Source organism: Lutra lutra, chromosome 10, assembly GCF_902655055.1.
Source record: "Lutra lutra chromosome 10, mLutLut1.2, whole genome shotgun sequence".
NCBI classification, from domain to species: Eukaryota; Metazoa; Chordata; class Mammalia; order Carnivora; family Mustelidae; genus Lutra; species Lutra lutra.
In genome coordinates, this window is record NC_062287.1 from 111176229 (window position 1) to 111201362 (window position 25134).

The 25134-nt window shown below is 57.1% G+C and overlaps 1 protein-coding gene across 5 annotated transcripts in view; it reads left to right on the forward strand.

Moving 5' to 3' along the window:
* ANO1 (anoctamin 1) overlaps positions 1 to 25134 on the forward strand; it is a 149866-nt gene that overhangs the window by 53885 nt on the left and 70847 nt on the right. For all 5 annotated transcript variants that reach the window (XM_047692222.1, XM_047692221.1, XM_047692223.1 and 2 more), the window contains exon 2: positions 18150 to 18322. In XM_047692222.1, the coding sequence (XP_047548178.1) occupies positions 18150 to 18322 (173 nt within the window). The remainder of the gene's footprint in view (positions 1 to 18149; positions 18323 to 25134) is intronic.

Consider the following 25134-nt stretch of genomic DNA (forward strand, 5'->3'; position numbering starts at 1 on the left):
CCTCCCTCCGCTTTGGTTTCCTCATCCATCAAATGGGGATAATAGTCCCTGCCTACAGGTTTTCTTGACGAAAACCAGAAGAGTGGGTGTGACACGCGACTCCTCTCACCTAGTTGGTGTTGAATGAATGGTGGTTTGTTCCTTCATTCAGTAGGTGGTGCTTGGAACACCTGCCATGTTCCAGGCACTGTTATGGGCACTGGGGATGGGTTTTAAATTATTTATGTTGAATGATCCTCACTGGACCAAAGCTAAAAGGGAGTGATGAGGATAGCTAGTCCAGGGAGTGAATGAATGAAAAAGGAATCGATGTGCCCACTTCGTCTTCTACAAATACCTACCTACCTGTGCTTTAAGCAACAGATGCGGCGCCTGGGCTATTTGAGGTGTGGCCCCTCCCTCCCTGCAGAGGACAGACCTGCTGGGGTGAAGTTGCGTCATGACAGAACTAGCCCAAAGCTCGCATCTCTAGCAGGTGTGAGCACACAGCTGTTTCTGCACCTGGGACAGGATCAGAGTTGTGGTTGCTGACCCAGTAGGGCTGGTGACATCTGGGAGCATGGCTCCTTCTTGCCCCCACCCCCGGTCCCTAGTCAGCCCCGAGCCCAGCCCCATGTCTCCTTGTTCTGGAGCCTTCTTTGACTCTCCCCAGCCCTGGTGCTTCTCCCCTTTCTTGGTGACCTCTGCCCATGCCCCACCACCCTCAGGGTGCAGTGGTCCCCTCCTTCCTGGGGAATTACTGCCCCACAGCTATGGGTCTGGGTCCTCTCTCTCCCAGGAAGCTCCTCAGGGTGAGGCCCACACTCTGCACCTTCTCCACCCATCTGGAACATTCCAGAACAATGCACCCGAAGGCGCCTTACAGATGATGAGTACTTACATGAGCATATGCCTGAGGTTCTTGGCTCTGCTTCCCCTCGGGGGTGGTTAAATTTGGAAGGCAGAAAGGACGTGGTGTTTGTAGGTAGGAGACCGGGGCTCGAATCCCCCTCTGCCATTCACCGCTGTGTGAGCCCCAGCGAGTTCATTGGCGCCTCTGACCTGGTTCTCGTCTGTCACACGGGGATACTAGCAGGGTTAGGGGAAACTAAGAGGGGTGTCGGGAGGCTCTTAGGATGGAGAAGTACCACATAGCTAATTACCAGCACCGGCGTGCTGGTAATTCTCCGTTTTCACCGTTCTCCTGCCTCTCATGGTGTCTTCTAGAAGCTTTGTCATTTTACTCATCTCTCTTTCTGTGACAGTCTGCCCCCCTTTGCTGGCTTCAGACCGTTTACTGGCAACATGGCCCTCTTCTGCAGCGGCGACTTCACAGTCAATCAAAGAACCGTGTATTGTAGGTCTGTCCCTGGATTCCCCTTTGCTGCGTGTGTGGCTGTGTCAGTGCTTCTAGCCTGAAGCCTTCCGGGCACAGAGAATACGTCCCCGGCCTGAACCCCAAATGGTTTTTACTGTTTTACTGTTGTCGACTCTGCATTTCCAGATGGATGTTAGTATCTGCTCCCCAGTCTTCTCTGCCCTACACACACCTCCCAACTGTGGGATCTCACTGAACCTACAGATCAGTCGGGGGACAACTGATAGCTTCCCGTTGGAAACCGGACGTTTCCAGATTGGAGTCTTCCAATCCACGGACACAGAACGTTACCCACTCACGTACGATCCCCTGGTTTTCTTTGTTGAAAGCAAGTATGTCTTTTGCCTGTTCTTAACTAATTTTTTATGCTATTTCAAAAGGCCTAAGTTTTTCAGACTCTGTTTGTTCCTAGTTTACGGAAGAATGTTTGGCTTTTTAACGTTAATCTCATGTTCAGAGATCCTGCCCAGTTTATTTATTAATTCTGATCATCTGTATATCTATACTTCTGGGTTTTCTCCATGCCAAGTTACGTCGCCTGTGGGTGATGTCAGTCCTGTTTCTTCCTTTCCAAACCGTAGTTTCTTATTCACAGCTCTGGCCTCTCCGCACTCCCGGGACCTCCTGGACGAGGCTGAGTCGGAGGGGAGGCAGACATCCACGCTTCTATTCCAGTCTCCGTTTTTCACCTGTTCTCATGCAAACTGTTGTGGTGGGTTCAGCCCTTTACCTTGAGTTTGCTACGAGCTTTTCTTGTAAACAGGTGTGACATTTTACCAAAGGCTTTTCCAACACCTATGGGGAGGATCACTTGGTTTCCTCTTTATTTTGTTAATTTTTAAGTGTGACACCGCTCTTATGTGCCTGTGATAAATTTCATCTGGCTGTAATATATTAGCTTCGTGAGTGGAATTAGGGTGGTAAGATTTTTGCTTTGGGGTTTGCGTTTGTGCTTATGGGGGATAAAGTCCCTTTTCATAATGCCTTTTTTTCTCAGTTAAAATGAATTGGACAAAAGCCCCTTTTTATTCCTGGTTGAGTTTGTGGAAGATGGGGATTGTTTCTTCCTGAAATGTTTAGAAAGTTTCACCAGTGGAGCCTTACGGATCTAGAATCGTCTTAGTGGACAGGATTCTAATCACACATCAAGAGTATTTTATAGATAAAAGACTGTTTGGATGATTTCTTCTTAGGAGAATTTTGGGAAGTTGCGTTCCTCTAGAAAACCATCTGTCTCATCTGAATTTTCCCATTTATTTGCATAAAGTTATTCACAATGAGCTCATGTTAGCTTTCTAATGTCTACGGCAATAGGAGTGATGTTGCCTCCTCATTCCTGCTGCTGACAATTCGTGTCTCCTTCCTCCTCCCCACAAAGAAGGGCCCTGATCTCGACCCTCCCCTGACCTTCCTTTTTCTCTTCTCTCTCCTTGGGTAAGATCTGTGGAGCCCAGGGGGCCGCCCACCTGAGCGCACACTTCCCTTCTGAGACCATGCTCGGACACTCAGCCTCCAAAGATGCCACATGGCCCCAGCTGACTTCCACAGCCTGCACAGCTGTCGTCCCGGGACTACCCTCTCAAAGGCAGACCTCGGGCACGCCTCAAGGGCCCCAGGGGCCACTGCAGGGCAGCTGTGTGTGGGAGCTTAGGCAGGCTCCTCATGGCATGGGATGGTGTTGGGGTGGTGGGCAGGCACCGTGTCCCCATCACCCCATCTTCTGGCACCGATCTGCAAGGAGTGTGTGACTTCTGTATTTGAATCTCACCTTCTTTGTTGTGAGAAGGTATGTTTCTCAAAGGAGGGGAAGAGAATACACTTAATAGTTTGTTAGCTTGACTCTTAACATAGATACTAGATATTTGTCACACAGTCTACTCTCGTTAGGGGCAGGCCTGCGTCTTGAAAGAGGTTCATCAAAATCATCAGTCTTTCCCAAGAGCTGACTTTTAGGTTGGTTAATTTCTCCGATACATGTTAATTTTCTAAATCACCGATGTCCACGCTGATCAGCATTATTTGCCTCCTTCTGCATTACGCTGTCCTGTTGTTTTGCTCTGGCTTCTTGGTATGCACACTTAGATAAATAGATTTTCAGCATTCTTTCCGATTGTGTGCATTTTAGGGCCGTCCAGCTGCCTTCACCTGACGGCCCAGCTGTGTATGATTATATGGGATAGCGTATCTTCATATCTCAATCCTTACTCTGACGTCTTCTTTGGTCTGCAGATTATCTAGAAGAGTATCACTTGATTTCCAAACATTGGGGCATTTTTTTAGTTATGTTTTTGTTATCAGTCTCTGTTTGTTTCCACTGACCTCTGAGGACAAGAGCTCAAGAGCTCGGTACTCTAAAACGTGTCAAGACTATCTTTAAGGCCCAGCACAGGCCACAGGGCAGATGGTCTCCGAGCACTTGGGGAGTCCATACCCCGTAGTTCCAAGGATTCTTCTGTCTGTGGTCCTACCATTTGTGGAAGGTGTTAAAGTTCCACGGTGACTGAGGATTTATTCCTTATTTCAACTCTGTCGGGTTTGGTTTCACCTAGTAGGAGAAGAATATAATTGACAATGGTTCTGTCTTTCTGCTGAGTTGGTGTGCTGTTACGAAACCTCCATTTTCATCTCTAGGAAAGTTTCTTGCTTTGAAGTCTACAGTGTTCGATGTTAGGACAGCTGCACCAGCTTTCCTTAATTGTACTTCCATGGTCTGCACTTTATCCATCGTTCAACATGTGAGCATTTGGGGTCTTTATATTAAAGTGTGTCCATTGTAGGTAGTAGAGAGCTGAAGTTAAAAAAAAAAACTAGCGTGATAATGTCATTTAATTGGAGTATTTGGCCCATTTATACTTAATATAATTATTAATATACATCTGGATTTACACCCACCACTTACTCTTTCTTCTTTGTCTCATTTGGTTTTGGGACTTTTTTTTTTTTTACCTCCTTCTTTTTGATTAATAAAATCTTGTTGGAGTCCACTTGCTTTTCGATTAGCTGGCTAGGTATACATTCTTTTATTCTTCCTCTGGTGGTTGCATCAGAAATTGTGAAATGCATTCCTGGCTTTTTAGAGTCTGTCTTAAAATTGTGCTTTTGCCATTTTTGAACACAGTACAACCTTAAATGCCTTTCACTTCATTTATTCCTCTTCCCTTTTGTTTCTTTTTTGTCATGTATCAGTTCTATTTATAGCTTAATCCCACAGGACATTATTCTTGCTGGGTTAAGCGGAGGTTTGCTTACACATTTGCTCTTTCCGATGCCCATCCATGATGCTTCCGATGGGGATTACTTCCCTCCTGTCTGAAAAAAAATCCCTGTACTGTTTCTTTCAGTGTGGGCTGGCTGGCCGCAAATCCTTGTAGATGTTGTTCATCTGAAAACATCTTTATTTCACCTTCGTTTTTGAAAGGTATTTTCTCTCCACACAGAATCCTAAGTGGGTGGTTGTTTTTTCCAGCAATTTAAATATGCCCTTTTATTATCTTTGGCTTCCACCGTTTCTCGGTAAAGTCAGCTATTAGCCTTATGATTGATCTTTTCAAAACATGCTTTTTTTCCTCTGGCTGATTTTAAGGATTTTTTTCCTTGTCCTTCATTTTCACCAGTTTCCATGTGAGATGCCTACGTGTGGTTTTCTCTGTCCATCTCCACTTGAAGACTGGACTGCCCCTCGTGTCCATGAGGAAGGAGACCTCCCCTCCCTCTCTTCCTCCAGAACTCCGACCACACCTGTGGGAGGCATGGTCCCCAAAACTTGTGTGTCTCTGTTGGTCTTCTCTGCCCTCCAATTTGAGGATTTTCTACCGGCCTCTAAGTTCACTGACCTTGTCCACTCTCCAACTTGCTGCTCTCCCCACCTTCGAATTCTTGTTTGGGCTTTAGAATTCCCGTCCGATGCCCTCTGTGGATTCCAGCTCTCATACGGAAGTTCTCCTTGTTTTCATTTGGATCCTCTAGCAGGTTAGCGTAGGAGTCTGACAACCTCCAGCACCTGGGTCTGCCGTTGGTCCATTTCTCTTGTCATTTGTTTCGCTTGAGTTTGGATTATTTGACCTGGCCTCCTGACACTTGCTGTGATTTTTCATGGAAATTTGGATGTGTACATGATAAAGGGGATGGCTCTGGCTGATGCTCACGTATTCCAAAGAAGATTTTTGTGCCTTTTGTGGGCAGAAATGGACAAACCTTGTTTCTCTAGGGGTTGGAGATGATTTGAGGCTAGACTTTGGATTTGGGGAGGCTGGGCTCCTGAAACATAGCCTTTCAGGGCTCTCATTTGAGAGCTGGCAAGTTTACAAGGACCCCCACCCCTCCCGAGGGGCCCCGGACTCCAGACTTGGTGTCATCAGGCAGGAGTGAGGCAGGGCGGATGGCCCAGAAGTGGCCATCTCTCTGCTGCCTTGTCCAGCATCCCTTCCTCAGGGCTTGCATGGACTCTGTGCCCTTATCAAACAGGAGTTACTGGTCCAGCAGCATCATGGTAAGCTGTGTGCACATCTGTCCTCCTGAGATTAGGGGGCCCCAGACCCAGCTGCCCTCCGAGCCCCTCGGAACGGGAAATCTCTGAATGTGAGGACCTATATCTGTATTTTGTAAGGCTCCCCAGGTGAAGCAGTGGCTGTGTAGACCTCCACTTTGTAAATATTGGCCAAGACACTGAACTTTGCTGGGATAGGGAGGTGCCGGAGGCTGGAGTGCACCTGGGACTTGCTGTGCATTTGTTGAAAGAAAGAGGGGAGGGAAGCATTCCACAGGAAAGCGGATCCCAGCTCTTGGGGCCCAGCCCCTGATCCCATGGGAGCCAGCCCAGCTGCAGCGGAGCTCTGGTGACCAGCGGCCTTGCAGACATCCCTCTAGCTGAATGATGTCTGCCTTTCTTCAAGATAAGAGTAAATTTATGTTAATGCCTGTCTTATCACTCAGGCATTACCCTCTGCCTGGAAGCCCAGCTTTCCCGACGTCTCACCCTGTTTTCTCGGTGTCTCCTTACCCGTGATGAGGAGGCCGCCTTCACGCCATTGTGATTCCGTTACCCACCCACCCACTTCCCCAGAGCCCTGTTTGTTCTGGGGAAACACGACCGGGTCCTATCAGGTCATTTTCCCCGCTTTGGGTCATTTTTTTTTTAATCGAAATCGGGCCACTGCCAGGATGAAGGTGTGACCTTGGCTGGCTCTGGGCTGGCCCCTGTGCTTTCCCCAGCCTCCCGTCCCTCTGTGAGCCGGCTCCGGTTTCTCTCCTCCCTCTTCTTTCTTTCTCTTCTTTTCTGTTCCCTTCTTTGATTCCTCTTTTTTCTTAATCTGGAAGCAAAAGCCTTCCCACTTTGGAGGAGGATGGATGAAAGCGGTGGGCGTGGCCCTTTGGCGTCACCCCCCCCCAGGGGTGTGACGTCAGAGGCTGTTTCTACGGTGGGCGTGGCCCAGAGGGGTCTCTGTCCACAAGGGCAGGTTCATGGCTCCTCCATAGCGCCGGGGGTCCTCCCTGCTGCCTCTAGGGCTCCCTGCATCAGGTTAATGGGACTGAAGCCCCAGCCTCCAGCGGCAGGACTGAGCACTCAGCAGAGCCTGTGCCCGCGCAGCTGGAGCGGGGTTGGGGGGGGCGGTGGCGTGGTGCCGCGCTCAGGCACCGACTGTGGGGAAGGAGCCCACGACCCGCCCTCCCCCCAGTGCTGATTCCCTGGCCTCGGCCCGCAGATGAGGATATCGTCTCCAAAGGCCAGATGCTTATCTGAGAAACAGATCAACATCCCTGTGTTGCCCGTTTTTGCTCTGAACCCTTTTTCCTCCTTTGTTCTCCGCTCTGTTTTTGCGTGGAGAAATTTTTCAGATGGACACCCTGGACTGAGATGAACTTTAAAATTGCCCCCAGGGATCAGCCAGATGCTGGCCCCTTCCCTGCTTGTGCTGGTGGCCAAAGTCAAGGCACTGGGCAGTGAAGGGTTGGCCTCGTTGCCGCCAGCCCGGTAGGCGATAAAGGTTTTCCTTGTCTCCTTCCCCTAAGCCCCTTCCTCCTTCCCTTTCCCTTTGCTGTAGGAAAGTTCTTTCCCTTTCTCCACATCCTTCATCCCCACCAGTCCGTGGGCTGGGGTGCCATTTGCCCAGTTTGCCTATTAAAATTATTTGGAAGAGAGTAGTCATTTACACCTTAGTATGAATTTGATCAATAGTTTCCCTTTTCTCAGGATGTTTGCTTTCTGGGTCAGTGAAGAGCTTAGTGCCGCTGTGTAGACGTTCAGAGTAGTTACAGGAAACAAGGGTTAGGGACGGAAGGGCTCCCCGGAGGCCAGGCATTCACGCTCATGGACTGCTACCCCTGAGTCCTAGCTGAGGCAGCCTACTGCCCATGTTCCAGAACAAACGACATGGTGGAGAGGGATTTGCGGTATAACCAAGGACAAGGTGTGGAGAGAGCTGGGGCTGGGCCGGGCGAGGAGGGGACGTGCAGGACAGCTGACGTGTGCAGTGTGTTGCTGAGAAGGAGTCACCATGTGGGGCCCAAAGCTGGAAGTGGCTGGTTTTGGGGAACAGGTTCCCTCTGAGACATGCAGGGCTGCCCCAGAGGCAATCAGCCGCCTCCGGAGTCCTCGAGAGCTCTGTGCTCGGCATTCTTAGAGGAGACCTTGCACATTGTTGGGGGTCCCTGGCGGAAATGCACAGCCTGCACCCCACTTCTAAGCTCCTCTCCAACCCAGCAGGCTCGGAGCCCCTGTAGCCCGGCCCACCCCTTAGGGCTCCTCCCAGCCCCCCGGGCTGTGGCCTCCATCTGGAATGTTCCTCCCTGAACCTTCTTTCTGAAGGCTGCTCCTCTCAGCCTGCGAGCCCCGGCTGGGCTGTACCTTCCCCAGAGGGGCCTTCCTGATCACCCCTACTCTCCGTGCCCTGTCACCACCACCACCGCCGGCCGATATTCCTGTTTGTTCTCTGTCTGCCTCCCCTGCTGTCGTGCAGGGCCAGCGGGAGCAGGGCCCCTCTGCCGGGCTCGCTCCACATCTCCAGCCTGGTGCTCAGAGACGCTCGGCACATGAATGAATGTGCATCGTGTGAATGAGTGCGTGGTGAGAGACAGAGGCCCCAGATGGCTGAGCGCTAGTCCTGTTCAGCCCCGTGAGAATCTGGGACATCTGTGATGTTAAGTGGCTGTCACAGCAGACAGGCGCTGAGCTCCACACATGCCATCGCAGTGGTGACCAGTGGGGTCCAGGCACCAAGCTTGCGTTACCTGTGGGACCCATGCTGGGTGACCTGGGCCTATTCCCACCACCCCAACAGCCTGTCTGTTATTCAGCCCCCAGAGCCTGTGTGATTTGTCCAAGGTCACCCTATAGGCATACAGGAACCTGGAGGGATTCTCTGGAAAGTTCCATTCCAATAGATTCGTGAACACTTCTAAAAGTCCCCTGGGAGGGTCTCTTCCACGGGCATTTACGGAGCACCTGCATCTTCCTGTCCTTGGGGATTCAAAGCGGGTCTGTCAGGGGCATCCTGACCTTGGCCTTGCCCCTGGTGGTGGCCCAGTGAAGGCTTCTGCCCTCCTGGGGAGTTTAAAATACCTCTAGGTGCCGAGATGCAGGACAGGCCACCATGGTGACATTTCTCTCCCCGGGGGGGGGGGGGTCAGGGGACCCCAGGGGTCGCCCATGGCACAGTCTCACCCTGGTGAGGCATGAGGAGGTGCTGACACCCCAGGGGCCAGCCCAGCCCTGTCGTCCAGCATGGATGCACCTGCTCAGCCCGAGGAATGTGCAGAAGGACCCAGAGGCAAGAAAGGACCATCTGATGCCCAATGGGGGGCTGCCCCGCTGCCCATGCCAGTCACCCCGGTCGTCCATTGGCAGGGGTGCCCCTTCCTTGTGAAAAGAGAGCACCAACACACATCATTCCTGGGAGCTGGGAGCTGGGAGCAAGATCTCTCCTGAGTGGCTCTAACACCGCCTCGCAATGAGGCCCACAAAAGCCACCTGCGGGAAAGTGCCTGCCCCACTCTCTGGACACTCCTGTGCCCCTGCAGCCTGCCCCAGGGCACCCCGTTATCACCTCCCCTGCTCTGGGGCAGCCATGTCACGCCGGGTCGCGGGTGGCAGTGCCCCAGAGGCAGCCATCTGATGGATGAAGCCACAGCCTTGCCCTCCCCTCCCGGGCCCTCCGGCTCCCCACCCCCCTGCCCAGCCCCCTCACACCTCCTCCTCCTCCTGCGGTGTCCCCTCCCCTGCAGCTTCCTGGCTCCCCGGGACTTCCTAGGGCTCAGCTGAGAAGTCAGTCCCTCTGCAGAACCTTCAAGACCTTTCTTTCCCAGACCCTTCAGTACTTCCGTAGCCCAGGCCACTGCGAGCTCTGTGTCTGTGTCCCTTTGTGTCAGTGGCTCACAGCTCACTGGCAGCTCCTGGGAGGACTTTTGGAAACACACTAATGGCCCCAGCAGAGGGGGAGGGTGCCATCCCCCCCAACCCGGAGAGCCCGGCCCTGCAACTCTCCGGGCTGGGGCTTGTCCACGGTGCTTGGCCCACAGTGCTTTTGTGGCAGCTGGACAGTGGCCTCCCGAGCTTTCCCTAGTTGCTCCACTAGCTTGAAAATGTTAAGACAACTTTGTCCTCCCGGCTCCCAGGAAGAACCCTTGCATGGAGACCTCACAGCCCTCCTGTGACAAAGGCAGGCGGCGCAGGGGTTGTCTGAGTCCAATAGAAATTGGCCGTCGGTACCAGTCCTCACCCCTGCCCCCCGGGGCTTGGATCTGGGGACCCTGAGAAGTACACGTTCTTCATTCCTTCCTGTTTTTGACAAATACTTTTTTTTTTTAATTTTTTTATTTATTTGACAGACAGAGATCACAAGTAGGCAGAGAGGCAGACAGAGAGAGAGAGGGGGAAGCAGGCTTCCTGCTGAGCAGAGAGCCCGATGCGGGGCTCGATCCCAGGACCCTGGGATCATGACCCGAGCCGAAGGCAGAGGCTTAACCCACTGAGCCACCCAGGTGCCCCTTGACAAATACTTTTGCCAGGCTCCAGTAGGTGCTGAGAATGCTGCAGAAAGGAAGATGGACAGAAGTCCCCTCTCCTAGCACAGAGGGAAAATGGCAAGGTGACAGGGTGGCGAGGGACAGGTGACAAGGGACAGAAGCAAAAGAGGGGGCTTGGGAACTAGGGCCAGGGGAGGCTCTCTGGAAAGACAACCTCACTCTTGTGAGGCCATTAGCCAATGTGTGCTCCGTGCTGAGGGAGCCCCCTGGACAGCAGGATGTACCCCACCCCCCGACAGACTTGCCTTACGGAATGATTCAAGTGCTCCCGCTCACACCGGACTGGTCCATCTCCGGGCAACGATCCCGAGTTTCTCATTCCCTTTGTCTTCCTTTTGGAAGGAACTAGGCACTCTGATGGCCACCCCACCCCCAGCCCCGAGGAAGATAGGACGGGCTCTCTCTTCAGAGAGGCGGCAGGAAGGAGCCCCCGGAGCAAGAAGGGGTCTTGGGCTTCAAACTCAGTGCTGAGGTCAGAGGTCAGGCTCGCCCCCAGCGGGGAGGAAAGCGGAGACGAGGAGCGGTGGTTAAGAAAGTTGCAAGGTGCTTGCCCTGAGAATCCAATCATGGAGTTAAAGACAAGCACATTCCCCGTCCAAGGGGTTCCCGTGCTGCTTAGGGGGTGGGTGGAAGGGACAAGGGGAAAAAACCCAAAACGGAGACAGAGGGTTTTCCAGAAAGTCTGATTTCAGCTGTAGCAGTTCTCACACAGGAAACAGGGGAGCTGAGCAGTGCCGGGGCGCGGGCACCCGGGGAGGCGTAGGGGAGGGGGTCTGACCCCAGGTCCTGGAGGGTCCGGGCCGCGCGGAGCTGTAGCTGTTGTAAGCCGCTTGCTGTGTGGATCAGAGTCGTCACGTCTACGTGAGGGAGGGGACCCCGCACTCTGGGTCTGTCGCCCTGCGGGGACGCCTTGGTCCCTGCTTGTCTGTGTCCGGGTGCGAGGGTGAGTGCGTGTGTGTGCACGTGAGTGTGTCCTGCCTCACCGCCCACGCCCACGAGGGGAGCTTAGAGCAGAAGGATGCACTGCCCTCCCGAAGGCATTCTGCGAGACAGACCTCGGTCCTAGAGGGGACGCTCTCGCTCGCTGTCCCCGGCTCCCAGCAGTTTGCTTCGTAAGGGAGAGTGCTGGGGGCCCACGCTCCTTGACTGACTGGCTCCGGGCTGTTCCTTGTTTCTAAATCCCGAGATTTTCAGGCAGGAAGAATAGAGCTGGTGACTCATGGCAGGTTAGCCTGAAGCTGACAGCCTAGCCAAGGGGGTGATCTGTGCCGGTGACAGGGGACGATAACATCTGGGGAGGGAAACAAAGCTGGGAAAGGTATGAGCAGGGTAGAGGTACTAGGAGGTCGGGGGTCGGGCAGGGAGCGCGCGTGAACGTAAGTGAACAGACGCGTCTCCCTCTGCCTCTGCCCCTCACCCGTGCTCGTGCTCGCTCTCTCACTCTCTCACACGTGCATGAGTGAATGAATGAGGGAGTGAATGAGTCCTGGGTAAACCAGCGGACGCGGGGCTCGCACAAAAGCGGCAGGCGGGAGCCCGAGACTCCTCCTCCAGGGTGCCCACCTCCTTGAGTGCGAAGATTCAAGAATTTGGCCGTTGGCCCTTGAACAACGGAGGAGCCCAGAGCGAGCCTGTGGGGTCTGGGTGCGTCCGTGGGATCCGTGTAGGAGTAACGCTTCTGCTGATGAGACTCGCTCGGGTTCATCGCAGAAACCTCGGGAAGATGTAGGGCAGAAAGGGGCAGCCGTGCAGCACGGGTTTTCTGAAGCCATCCTGGCAGGCTTTGGAGCTTCGCCGTCCGGTGCGCCGTCCCTGACCCCACGCGGCTCTGAGCCCCGGGGGCCCGGCTTGTCTGAGCGCCGACGAGCTGTCAGTGCCAGCCTTACCCCAGATTGCAGCCCCTGCGAGGGCATGAAAGGTAACAGATCTTGGTAGTCATTTTGGAGCAGTGACACGCTGAAAACACAGTATTTTTGCACAAGAGGGGCCATTAAATATATTCAATAATTGGACCTCATTATGTTAGTCTTGCAATGCGGCTACGTGCACCGCCCAGGTTCCCTGCATGGCTCACTTCGTGCTGCTCGTGGCCAGCGCTGTCCCATGGGGTCCAGGAGCCTCCTCCTTCTGGGCGGAGATGTTCCCACAGGAGGATGAGGTCTGGAGACCTGCTGACTTCCTGGGGAGGCCCCTGCTTTGTTTGCTCATTTGTGTGTCCCACGAACGTCGTGCCATCGTGCCCGGCTGGGCAGGCCCTGGGTGCACGGTCCACCCCAGAGAAGATTGCAGCCCAACAGCTCCACGGTGGGACAGAGACCCCAAACTGAGCAGAGCCCCAGACACACACAGAAGACAGCGCGGAGTCACGTGCCCTTGGAGGCACAACCAAATTGCACAATTTCCTGGGAAAGGCCATTCCCAGACCCACAAAACCCCAAAAAAGCTTTCATTCCCGTCCGGGGTGCCGCCTCGCAGGATGGTAGCGGGATCAGTCCATCAAACACCTGAGCCCTCAGCTCCAGCTCATTTGGTCCTTGGGTGAATCATCGGCCACCACTTGTGCCCAAAAGGTAGCCAGAGCCCGGGACGTCGGGGTCCAGCCTCCCTGCAGATGCAGGGCAGGTGCAACGCACTTACAGTCCCAACACACACACACACACACACACACACACACACACACACACACTCACTCACTCATAGAGGACGCAGGGCTGTGGGGACGCATGGGGGAGATGTTCACACTCTCCACGGCGTGGGGATCCTGACGCCCATCCCCGCCCCCCCAGCCTGGAGGCCTTGTCACCTTCACCCCGAGCACCCCGTCCTTGTCTGTCCGGGGAGACAGCCCTCGAGTTCACTGCAGGGAGATGGGTGTCCTTTGTTCTTGCTGGAGCTCTGGGGGAAGGGAATCCCTGCTGCTCGGAGCCAGGGCGGCGGGAGCTCTCCTCTCCTCTCCAGCCCCGGGAAGAAGAGTTAAAGCAGCAAAAGGAGGTTTTGAGACTTTCCTTTTGAGAAGCTGGAGCCATGACGTGGAGTTTCCACAGAGCTGGGCAGGGTGGTCTGGCGGCTGGCTTGGCCTCCGCCTGCGGCGGGGTCGGGGGGGACCGTCTCCGTTTCAAGCCCCCAGAGCGGGCAGGGTTTCCGATGTCCGGGCATCTGTCGGGGGATTAATGCCGTGACGCCCAAAGGGGCGCTGGGGAGGGGGTAGCGGTTTGAGACTCGGGCTGGACCACCCCCCCACACACTTGCGCAGGCGGGAGCTGGGACGGAGGGACATCCGCGCGAGGCTGCTTTGCACAGCGTTGTAATCACCAGAACTCAAGTCAATATTTGTACAGAGCTTAGCACGACGCTGGTTTATAGCAAGCGTCGTACCATTGTTTGTTAAATAAATAAACACAAACAGGGCAATCTGTGGTGTGCCAAGCACCGGAAGGGGGTGGAGGGTAGAAATAAAGCAGAAGATGGGACCGTAGAGCAGAAATGAGCCTGAGTGCCGGGATGGAGCCGGGAGCGGGGCCAGCGGAGCAGAGCCGGACCAGAGAGGCTTCCGGGAGGAGGTGGCAGCTGGCCTCGGGGGGTTGCTTTTCGGGTTCTTAGGAATTCTCAGAAGGCAAGCCTGGGTTAGCAAAACACATGAGGCATCTGAAAAAGCTCAGAAGGAAATAATGTCCAGGGATTCCGTTGGAGGGGACTAGGGGGGTTGAAAAAGTCCCGCAGACAGAACTTCATGCTTTGGCTGCGCTCCAGAACTTTGGGCTGGCGGTTTCCGTGCCCACGGAGTCTCCCTGCCCGCTGCTCAGGGTTCTGACGTCAGGCGAGGGAAGGAAGTGACAGGAGTCCCGTCTCGGTTACGACCCCCTCCCCCAGGCGTGTCTTCCCCCCGGGGAAGTTACACCCCAAAGCGCTTTTAGCACATGAGCTCATGGACCTGTTTGGCTTCGTGTCTCCCCCACGCAGGATGCCCAGTGGACCCCCGCGGGGGTGCAGAGGGAGCGCGGGAGCCGGACGGGCCGTTGAGCTCAGAACAGGCCTGAGTCATGAGTGCATCACTCCTTCCGTGCGGTCTCCCCCGTCCGGCTGCCCGCGTGAGTCAACAGCGTGCACTGAGCACCTCTGAGTGCACAGACCCGTGCTGGGGAGACAGGTGGCCTGTGGCGGGGATGGCCAGAGCCTGGGGACAGCACAGCTCACCCCTCCACCCAGGGCCAGAGTAGCCAGGGCCGTCTACGCACTTTGCAAAAACCGAACATCCTACCTCGTATCCCTCTGTGTGTGCGTGCATGCACGCATGTGTGTGTTGAATTCATGGAACGAGCCTGTTTTGGACGGTCTGGAGACCCAGATGGAAAGCCAGATCTGCCTCTTGGCTACGCCTGAAGCCAAGCACATCACCTCTCCCAGCCTCTGCGCTCCCATCTGAGGACTCGAGATAAGATCAGCCTCCCAGCCTCCCGGGCCTCCCCGCTCTTCCTGGACGGTGCAGGCAGGGGCCGAGACGGTAAGCCCGAGAACAGTGGCTTTCCCCTGGAGGTCATCTTGCCCTTGGGGACGTCTGACGGTGTCTGGAGATGTTTGTAGTTGTCACACTGGGAGGAGAGATGCCACTGGCATCGAGTGGGTAGAGCCCAGGGAAGCCGCTGACCATCCTACAGGGCACGGCCTGGCCCCCAGGACAGACAGAGATCCAGCCCCAGACGGCAGCAGCACTGCGGAGAAGCCCAGCCGCAGGGCATTATTCAAGGCCATGGCTCGAATAATCCCTGACCCAGGGCTCACTGTGGCCTGAACAGGCGAGGGGCTCACCCCACCTTGCTCTCTAAAGCTTGGTTTGGTCACCTTTTCCCTAAGGCTGAGAAGCCTGGGGAGTGCTCTGGCCCGCCCAGCTGGGCAGGGCACAGAGCAAGACGTTCCTTCTTGTGGGCAGGGTCAAGGAGGGGAAACTGATGTTGTCTGCTAGGGTCCTCCGAGCCTCTTACAAGGGAGACTGTCTTGAGGCTCAGTCCCCTCTGGTGTCCCTCGTCACCCCGGTGCTCGTACTCCTGGAGATTATTACAATGTCAGCAAAGACACGAGAGCATGATGGCGGCTGACGTCACAACAGCACGAGAGGGCGGCACGGTGGCAAGTAGGGTGAGCTGAGAAGCCCAGAACTTCCCATAATAAAATGCCCCATTTAGACTAATGAGGCTGGGTTTTACTCATTCATGAGCGGGAAATTAATCCTGCCCGTGAGCTCTGTCCCTTTGGGTTTTTAATGATGAGAATTACTGACTCCAAAAGAGAGAGCAAAGCTGATGGGAGAGTATTTCTAGAGGGCCAGTTCAGAAGCAATTAGCAACTCGGAGCAGAGACACGGTCCCGGCGGGCTGGCCCACAGGAGACGGTGTGAGGCAGGAAACCAGCTCAGCGCCAGGCAGGGAGGCTGCAATGTCTCAACCTGGGGGAGAGCTCAGCGGAGTAGAACCCCACTTCCCTCCCTGGTTTGGGGAAATGTTGTTCTTACTTTTTGGTCCCTGAAATCCCAAGACCCATGCCGTCCCAGCCCAGGCCACTGTGGCCCTGGGGACAGGATCAGTCCCTACTGGTCCCCTCCGCCCGCCAAAAGCATTTCCATGCTGTTCACTGGGAGCCTGGGGGGCGGCAGGAGGACCCACAATGCAGGGAGAGGGGCAGCGCAAGGAGATGTACTCATATGTAGCAGGAAACTGATGCTTTATGAGCAAGCAGGTGTGCGGACCGGTTAAGTCCTACATCACAGAAGTGGGTACAACCCGGCTTCTTGGGGAAAGCCAGAGCAGGGAGGCGGGCACCGCCCTGCCCGAGAGATTGTCCCCCTCTCTGCAGCAGCTCCCAGAGGGGCTCGGGCACCCCGCCCCCGAGCCCTCTCCGTCCACGGTCCAGGCGTTGGGGAGTGTCAGGGCACCTGGAATGGAGGAATCATGGTTCTGTTCCCCTTTCACAGTCGTACCTGGTAGATTCTGCAAGATCTTTCGTCACTTGAAAATAAATTTAGAAAGTCAGTGCTTTACGGTTACACAATCTTGGTTATTTACCAACAAGGGTAAGAGAATGAAGTTACATAATTCTGCGTGTGTGCGTGCGTGTGCGTGTGCGTGTCTGTGTGTGTGAAAGAGAGAGAGAGAGAGAGAGCTTCTTCCCAGGCTGGAAAGCTCGAACTCTTCTCAGCTCGAACTGTTCTCAGAGCCGTGGAGGGCTGTTCGTGGTGAGGACAGGTCCAGTCTGGCACACTTTCTCCAAACCTGTGCTCACCGTCCAAGATGCAAACCAAAGGTCCTGGAGGGCTGCTCGGCGCCCACAGGCAAGGTGCGCCCCCGGACAGACAGATCTTGCTACACAAGGGTCAAGAGGGTCACAAACTTGAGCCTACACGGAGGGGAGGGAGAAGGGGAGGTCATGAGAATGACGAGAAGACAGTAGTAACGGCAGCCCCCACTGCCCGCCCCCCACCCCCGCCGTGCTGAGCCCCAGCTTCACGCACACCAGACGCTCCTGGGAGGACATGCTGGCTCTGTGAGGCCAAGGACACCTGACCCAGGTCACAGGGCTAGAAGGTGTCAGAGCTGGAGCGAGACCCCACCCCATCTCCCCCAACCGCATCCTGATTCCAGAATCCATCCTTGGACCCAAGGCATGCCCAAAGCGCCTTGCAAGGCAGCTTTATGATCCCTTCCGCAGGCCCGGAATGTTCCTCAGTGGCCCTTTGACAAGCAACCATTGGGCATCAAGTATATGAACATAGTGTAAAATGAGGTGGAGTAAAGGGAGGTCTGTGGCCAAGGTATAGACTGGTCCTTGGGCTTCTTGGGTGAGAGGCAATCCAGGATGACTGCCTGGAGAAGGCGGCTTTCAGGGCACACCCCAAAGAACTAACAAGATATAGGGAGGCAGAGGAAAAGGAGCTTGATTCCCACCGGGCAGGGTGGCCAGGGTGGACCCTGGGAGCTACACCTGGGCATGGTTACTCCTGGAGACCCATGTCATCCTCCATTAGGGATGGTTTAAAAACCCGTCCAGAGGAGCACGTACCATGTGCCAGGTCCATGGTCATCTGGGGTGAAAGCGATTCAAGTCACCGTCCCTCCCTCAGGGAGGCAGTAGAGGCTCGCACAAGGAGTGCAGGCAGCTCCGCCTGAACCCCAGGCCCCTTCCTCGCGCGCCCCTGCGAAGTGAGGCCCAGGCTCCCCTGTGAGGGGCTGCCCCTTCCCGGTCACAGAAGAGGAAGCCTTCCATTCCCCGGACTCAGACTGCAGACGGAGCAGAGCTGGAGAGGGTGGGCCCCGGCAAGCAGGGGAGGCTCCCTGGAGGAGGTCAGGTCTGAAGGGCAGCAGAAGTCCCCCGGGGTGAGGAGGAGGGGGAGGAGGAAGGGGCAGGGAGGGCATCCCATGACGACCTCCGAAGCCTCTCTCCCCTGCAAGGTGGCCTGACAGACGTTTGGAGACTTTTCTTAGAGGTGGGAAGTACCGCCCCTGGTAGGAAACCTTGGCCACCCCCAAAACTCGAAGGGGGCCCTTCCCCGGATAAATACACAGCTCGGAGGGGCGGCGGGCATGCGGCGCTTTCTTCCTGTGTTTAAATTTCCTCGGAAAGTCTGAGCGCGCGGCCGCCGCCCCTGCCCCAGCGCGCAGCAGCGCGGGGCCGCCCCGGGCCGCAGGGGGGCGGCCGCAGCGCGCGGGGCGCAGGGCCGGGCGGGCGGGGCGGGAGGCCCGGCCCCCAGCGAGCGCGCCAACGCTGCCCTGTCCGCCCGCAGAGGCCGCCGCGGCCGTGGATGCGGAGGGCGCGCCGCCCCGCCGGCCCGGCGCCCAGGCGGCCGCGATGAGGGTCAACGAGAAGTACTCGACGCTCCCGGCGGAGGACCGCAGCGTCCACATCATCAACATCTGCGCCATCGAGGACATCGGCTACCTGCCGTCCGAGGGCACGGTGAGTGCGGGCGCCGCGCCCGGAGGGAGGCCGCTCACCTGCGCCGTGCGCGCTCGCGGGGAGGCCCGGGGCTCGCGGGGCTCGGAGCGCGCGGGGGGCGCCCACCCGCGGACGCGGCGTGTCCGCACCCGGGGGCCAGAGCCCGAGCCCGAGCGAGCGCCAGGCTGGGCCCCGGGTGGGACGCCCCCTCCCGTGGGTGCCGGGGGCAGCGGGCTGGGGGTTGGGGGAGCCGCGGGAGGGTGGCAGCCTCGGGGCCCCACCGCGCTGCCACCGTCTGGCGACAGCCGCGCCCTTTTGGGGCTGGACCCGCCAGCGACTGCCTCACCTGCCCTGGGAGCACGGAGTTCTCAGGACTCCGTGTCCCCGCCGGGGAACGCCTAGCCCTCCCCGCCAACTCTGGGCAGCAGGGGGATGCTGGTGGGTCCGGACTTGTTTCTGGGCAGGTCCAGTCCCCAGCGGGCGCCCTGCCTGGTGCTAGTGGAAGAGGGAGGCAGCTGGCCACGTGGTTGGGGACCCCTGTATCCGGGGTCTGCTACCCCCACCATTCTCCTGGGGACCAGATCCAGAAGTCAGAGGGGTCCTTGGAGGGCAGAATTCACCAGTGAGGGATTTGGCTCAGAGTTAGAACCAAGTTTGCCCCAAGAGGGAGGGGCTGAGAAGGGCCTTCTGCTGAAGCAGGGGGCACCCCAGGGTGCTCAGTCTTGACCAGAGAAAAGTCTCCTTTCTCTCCCCCACCCCCCCACAGCAGCTGCCTGAGGCCCCCGCCTTGTTTCTTTGCTCTGTCCGCCGGGATCCTGGCCTGCCGCTGCAGCCTCCCTAGGGCAGAGCCTGGCCTTTGTGGAGGTGTCTGGGGGATGGGCTCCTGGCCGGGCGGCTAGCTGCGTTCTGGGGAAGGTGAGGACCCACAGGCCCTGCACCCCTTCTGCCGCTGAGCTCACGCAGAGATGCTGGGGTGGGGGGCACTGGGAGCCAGTGTGGATCAAAAGGGGTGTCTGCCTGTGATAAACCCCGTTGGCCTGAGACGCTCAGAGCCATCGTTTCAGCAAAGGCTGTGTAAACGCTGTGTGCCTGCTGTGGGCCAGGCCGTGGGCATCCACGGCGAACGAGACAGGGAGGCGTGCCCATCTGGGGCTTGAGGAGTGGTGATGGAAGGGGGCCCGGGCCAGCCACTAGGGACACTTCCTTAGCAGCCTAGCAGCCGGCCTGAGGCTGAGGATAACCTCGCTTAATTTCCATGACCCTATAGGGTCGGTGCTGTTTCTCCTGGTGAGGATACTGAGGTGGAGAGGGGAGCCATCCATCTGCTGGGAGGAGAGCTAGCAAGGGGCCAAGACCGGAGCAGGTGACCACGGGCAGCCTGCAGAGGAATGGACAAGGAGCTGGTTCTACCCATAGTGGAGGCTGGGTGGGGCGTCTCAGACAAGGAAATCTCCCATGGGAAGACCCAGAGGTGGGAATGCAGGGACACCAGTTAGAAGGCACAAGAGACAGTCACACCCAAGGAGATGGAGAGGAGTGGACATTTCAGAGGTAGCTGGCATTCAACGTGATGATGGGTTAGACCCGAAATAAGGATGGGAGCCCTTATCGGTGGTCTCTGGACCTGTAGTTCAGGGACCTGTTGTTTACATGGACCCAGAAACTCTGCCTTCCCCAAACCCTGGTGAGGGCCACGAGATCTGCCAAGACTTGGCCCTCCATTCGAGGTCTCCACAGTCTGGAAACACACAGACGAGACCTGACTGAACGGCTGACTTTGATTTTGCACATAGCTTTTACTAGGGGCAGGTTTGGAGGGCTGTGAGTCGGGGGGCACTGACCGCAGGAGGGACAGGTGGCCAGGCAGTGTCCCGCCAGACAGACAGACAGGAAGCAGCGGCCCTGGGAGCAGGGGGCCCTGGGAAAGCCTCCAAGGGCATCCCCAGCACGGTTCAAGCCAATAATTGTTGCACAGTCATTACCCTGAGTCACCGGGGGAAGGCGGCTCTGTGCAGGCAGAGGCCAGAGGGCGTGGGCTGCACTGCAAGGAGTTCCCAGACAGGCGTCCATACGTGCCGCTGCTGTGTCGATGGAGTCGCAGCCGGCTGTCCGGCGTCCCGTCCCAGGCAGGCTACACTTGCCAGCCAGCGCCGGGGGCCTCTCCTCGCCCTGTCATTCCCAAGTTCAAGGATAAAAATCACCTCATTGTTTCTGCACGGCAGAGTACAAGAAATGACTTCACAGGCCAGGGCCAGGTTGGACACAGTTTATTTCACTGAGTTTTCTTTGTGTTTATCTTTGAAAATTTCTACTTTCTTCCTGATGGTTGTCAGTGGCCCTGATCCGCACACTCCAGCAAGCCAGACACCCCGGAGGGGAGGACTGGGTGCTGGCTTCGGCCGGCCTGCAAAGGAAGAGCCCCTCTGTGTTGACTGGCAAGTGGGGGGGCGAGCTGTTTATAGGATGTGGGGGGTGCCCGAGGATCCTACATTGACTTGTAGTGCCCGTGACTTGATTTTAAAATTTGGGGGATGAGAGTGCAGTTCCCAAATGTTTTCAAAGAGTCCCCAAACCGAAAGAAATGGCGCAGGTTCCTGATTTCATTTTCCCCATTTTAGGAACAAGGGAATGTCACAGATTCTCTGAGCGTGACCGTGTAGACTTGTCCCGGCTCTGGCTATTTCACACACACGTGTGACTTCGGCTCCCGGAGCTCCAGCTCCAAGCGAGAAGCCAGATAAACAAGTGCTGGTCACAGTCCAGCATCCACGGGGTGGACACGGGGTTCCTTCCCCTCCCCTCTTCTGCCCTCTTCTCAGAGTTGGGGAAGGGAGTCTGGAGAGGCAGGTGTGGACCCGATGTAGACGGCCCTCTCGCTGCCTGTGAACAGTGTTGGGGGCAGTCCCGCTGCGGCGTGGACCTCTGTCCCCGATGCCCTCCTCCAAGAGCCATTTCTCTTCTACCACATTTACCGTCCTTCTCAGGGATGCTGGGAGTACATCCCACCAACATTCCCGGTGTGATCCTCAAAACACTTTCAGATCTCCCGTGACTCCCGTCCATGCGAGTCGAGGAGACGTTTTTGTCCCCACCTACCAGATGGAACAAGGGAGGCTCAGAGCCGGGGAACGCTGTGTTTAAGGTGCCAGCCGGGCTGCGTCTCGGCCCTGGTGTCCTTGATCAGGTGCCCCCCGCTGGCCGCCGTGCAGAGCCCAAGCTCCTGTCATTCATGCATGTGTACACGCCTTCATTCATTCCAAAGCCGCGTCAAAAAGATGAGCGACAGGCCCCCTGCCTTCAGGAAGGACGTGCTGCGTAAGGGCGCAGAGAGGACGTTTTGAAGGTTTTCTCAAGCTTTTGAACAGTAAAGTTCTACATAGAGTCTAACTTGCATCTTTCCTGCTGCAAGTTAAATCTTGATCTCTTTTCCCCTCCTGCACAAGAACAGCACCCACTCCACTGCTCTGTGGAAGGGCCCCGGAGAGATACACGGCCACCGGGGAGACTGCCTCTCCAGCTGCCCCGAAACCTAGCCCAGACTCCCTCTCCAGACTCTGGGCTCCGCCTCGCCCGTTTACAGTATTGTAGAAACGGACCCCACTCTTTCTGCTTAAAGGTTGCTAGCCCCTTATGCTTACCGAGAGAGGATCACCCCCATTTTATAAAACTAAGACCCAGACGGAGAAGCACCTGGTCCAGAATCACAGAGCGAATCAGCGACAGGGCCAGGCCAGGGAGGGAAACGGGGGACTCTCACACTAGGGCACCAGAGCTTTGCACTTCCTCCTGCTGGCCCCAGCCACGCCTCCAGCTCCCTTGGTAAATTAACAGTCTGGATCCGATGCTGCCACCCTTTTTCACTTGTGGTCCACTCTGGCCAGGAGATTGTCCTCCCCTAGTTCTTTATTTGTGCTTGTCTCAATTCCCAGTTAGAGCAGACTTCTCCTGGGGGTTCATCACATGCCAGGCCCAGTTGTAAACTCCACATACAGGGCATGTTTTTTCCTCCAGTAGCCCTGGGAGGGAAGTCACGTTGAACGGGGAGGTCGGTTATCCCCCCTGACCCTGACGTTACAAGGAGGGCTCCAGAAGAACCAAGAGATTGTGCTGTGCACCTGGGAGGGCACAGCGGGTCTTGGAAGGCAGGTGGAAGGACAGTCATTGCAGATGAGGCCTCTGGGCCACCTCCAGGCCTCCAGGTGGAGGGAGAGGTTTAGGGGATATGTCTGCTCTCCCCCAGGCTGTCAGGCCCCCAAGGTTCTCGATCAGGCCCCAGCAGACCAGTGGTTATTGTTCATTTTTGAACCTGGTAACCGTTTTCCTGTCTCACGATGGTGGAGGAGTTTCGGCTGTCCCCCGGAGTAACGGCCCTGCTCTCTGACCTGCTGGGCTCACTCTGAACTTCCTTCCCTCTACTGGGGGCTTTTGCCCATTTTGTTCAATATCAGCCAATATTCCCGCCAACCAGGGGCACGTACGGGGCCCCCACCAGGTACCAAGTCCTCCGTGTGCATGTGTGTGTGGCAGGTTCTAGATGGAGGTGAGTTAGGGACAGTCCCTGGCCTGCCTGGGGACCCCCACACCCTGCTTCGAGGCCCCTGTGAGCAAGAGCTTGAGAACAGATGTTTTCAGGGTGGCCCTGGCCCAAGACACCTGCACGGCCGGAGGGCTCGGGAACCTCCAGAGCACGAAGGCTGGGGATCTGCCGCCCGCCTGGGAGGGCAGGTAGGGTTACAAAGCACAGAGAAGGGAGGCAAGGCACACAGGTAGGGAGTGGACCGTGTGCAAAGGCGGAGAGCAGGGGACAAGGATGTCCTGAGTCCAGGCAGCCCCAGGGCTGTGGGGAAAGGAAGCCGGCGAAGGTGGCTCAGGCAGGACCTATACGTGGCACCTGGCTCGGCTCGCAAGGTCACAGTTCCCCATTTGGAAACCGGGATGAGCCCCTCGCAGAGGCCGTGGGAGTCGGAGTGCCCGGGAGGCAGGCGTGCCCTTGCACCGCGCCCACCAGGAGACCCTGCGTCCGCCCCGTCTGACGGCCTCCTGAGGGCTTGCCCTGCCCTGCTGCGGCTTCTTTCCCTGCGCCTCACGCAGCCCCAGGTCCGGCTTTCCTGTCCACTCCCCCTGGAGGAGGGATACCTTAGCCAGCCCCCTTCTCTGACCCTCCTGTGGTCTTGAGGAGAACCAGCCCTTGTTGGTGCTGGGATTGGTTGCGGGGGTGGAGGGGAGGGGCAGCGTGGCCCCCAAGGGCTGGGCCTGCTAGTTAGAGGGAGAACCCACCCCACACGGGCGTCCTGTGCCTCCGACAGTCGTCCTGGCCACCAGAGGGACACGTATATCGCCCTCCCCCATCTTATAGAGGAGGATGGCGAGGCCCAGAGCAGGTACAGAATCTCTCCCAGGCCTCGTAGCTGGAGTGGGACCAAGCCCAGACTTATCTGAGGCGTCCCACTGCCCCACACGTCTCTTCCACCCTGACCCGACCTCCTGGCTCTGGGAACAGCTGGGGCAGGACCTCCCTCGCTGTGTCCTTGGGCACAAAGCTTGGAGACGGCTCCTGGGGTCAGCCCCGGGGATCTGGCCCTGACAACTCGGGCTGAGTGCTTTGCAGGTGTGACCCCGCTCTCTCGGGGTCAAGCAGACCCAAACCATCTCGCCCCCGCACCGGGTCAGGGCTCAGGGAGAGGACATGCCCCCTGGAAGACCGTTACTCACGTCCCTGTTACTGTGGGGGTTGGGCAGTGCCCTGGGTGTGCAGACGGGACTCAGGGCTGGGCTCAGCCTCCCACCTGTGCTGTAACCCCCCTCACCGACCCTCCGTGTCCTCGCTGACAAACAGAGGAGAACCCCTCTTTCCTGCCTTTCCTGCAACAGGATCCTGGAAAAGACGCTGGGGTCTTCTGTAGACGCTGTCCTGGGCTAGGCTGGGCCTTCCTTTCCCCTCTCCCCTACCCTGCCTGCCCTTCTACACCCGGAGGCTCTGGACAGACACCTGTAAGAGCCGGCTAGTGGGGTGTCTACACCGTGGGGTCCCGTGAAGGCGGCCGAAGCGGCGTTGGATCCCGTGGTACCGTGGGTGGGCGTGGACGGCATACATCCAGCCGCCTGCCGGCTCTGGGGACCTGTCAGGCTGTGCGGGTCCTGGGACCGACCAGGGACCCTGAGATTCAGGAGCGTGACTCTCCCTCCCCTGCCAGGGGTGAAGGAATCCAGACCCTACAAAAGGCCCAGCCCAGAAGCCCGTCTCCCTCCTTCCCTGGGCAGCTGCCATATTCTAGGCGCACTCACCCCGCCCCCCACTTTGCCTCTTTCCCTCTCCTCTCTTCCCCTGTCCCTGAGCTGGGCATTGGGAAAGACACCTGCCCACATGGGGTCCGCCGCCCTCCGGGCGTCCTGGCCCTGGAGTGGGGAACTCTTGCTGCTTCTCCCAACCGTCGCTACAGCCCTTAGGAACCCCCCACAGTGGGTGCAGCCATTCCAGGGCTCCAGGCGACCTTGTGGGGAGACCCTCCAGGCACAGCTCTGTCCTCCAGCCGTGGGGCTCAGGGCCTGCCTTTAGCCACAGGCCAGCCTCACGCTCCGTGTGGGAGGGCCTCGTTCTCGGGCGACCGCGCGTGTCTCGAGCTGTTAGCGGGAGTGGGGTGGAAGCCAGGATATCAGGGGCAGGACCGGTGAGGCTCGGCTCTGAGGATCGTCCCTGGTGCGGGGATGCTCGTTGGAATACTTCCCGCACGATGTTACTTGCTTCTCTTACTGCCGCAGACCAGCTCGCCGACTAACCTCCACCCTCGGTAACCAGCAAAATCCCACAGGAGTTCCAGCAACGGGTTTAGCGT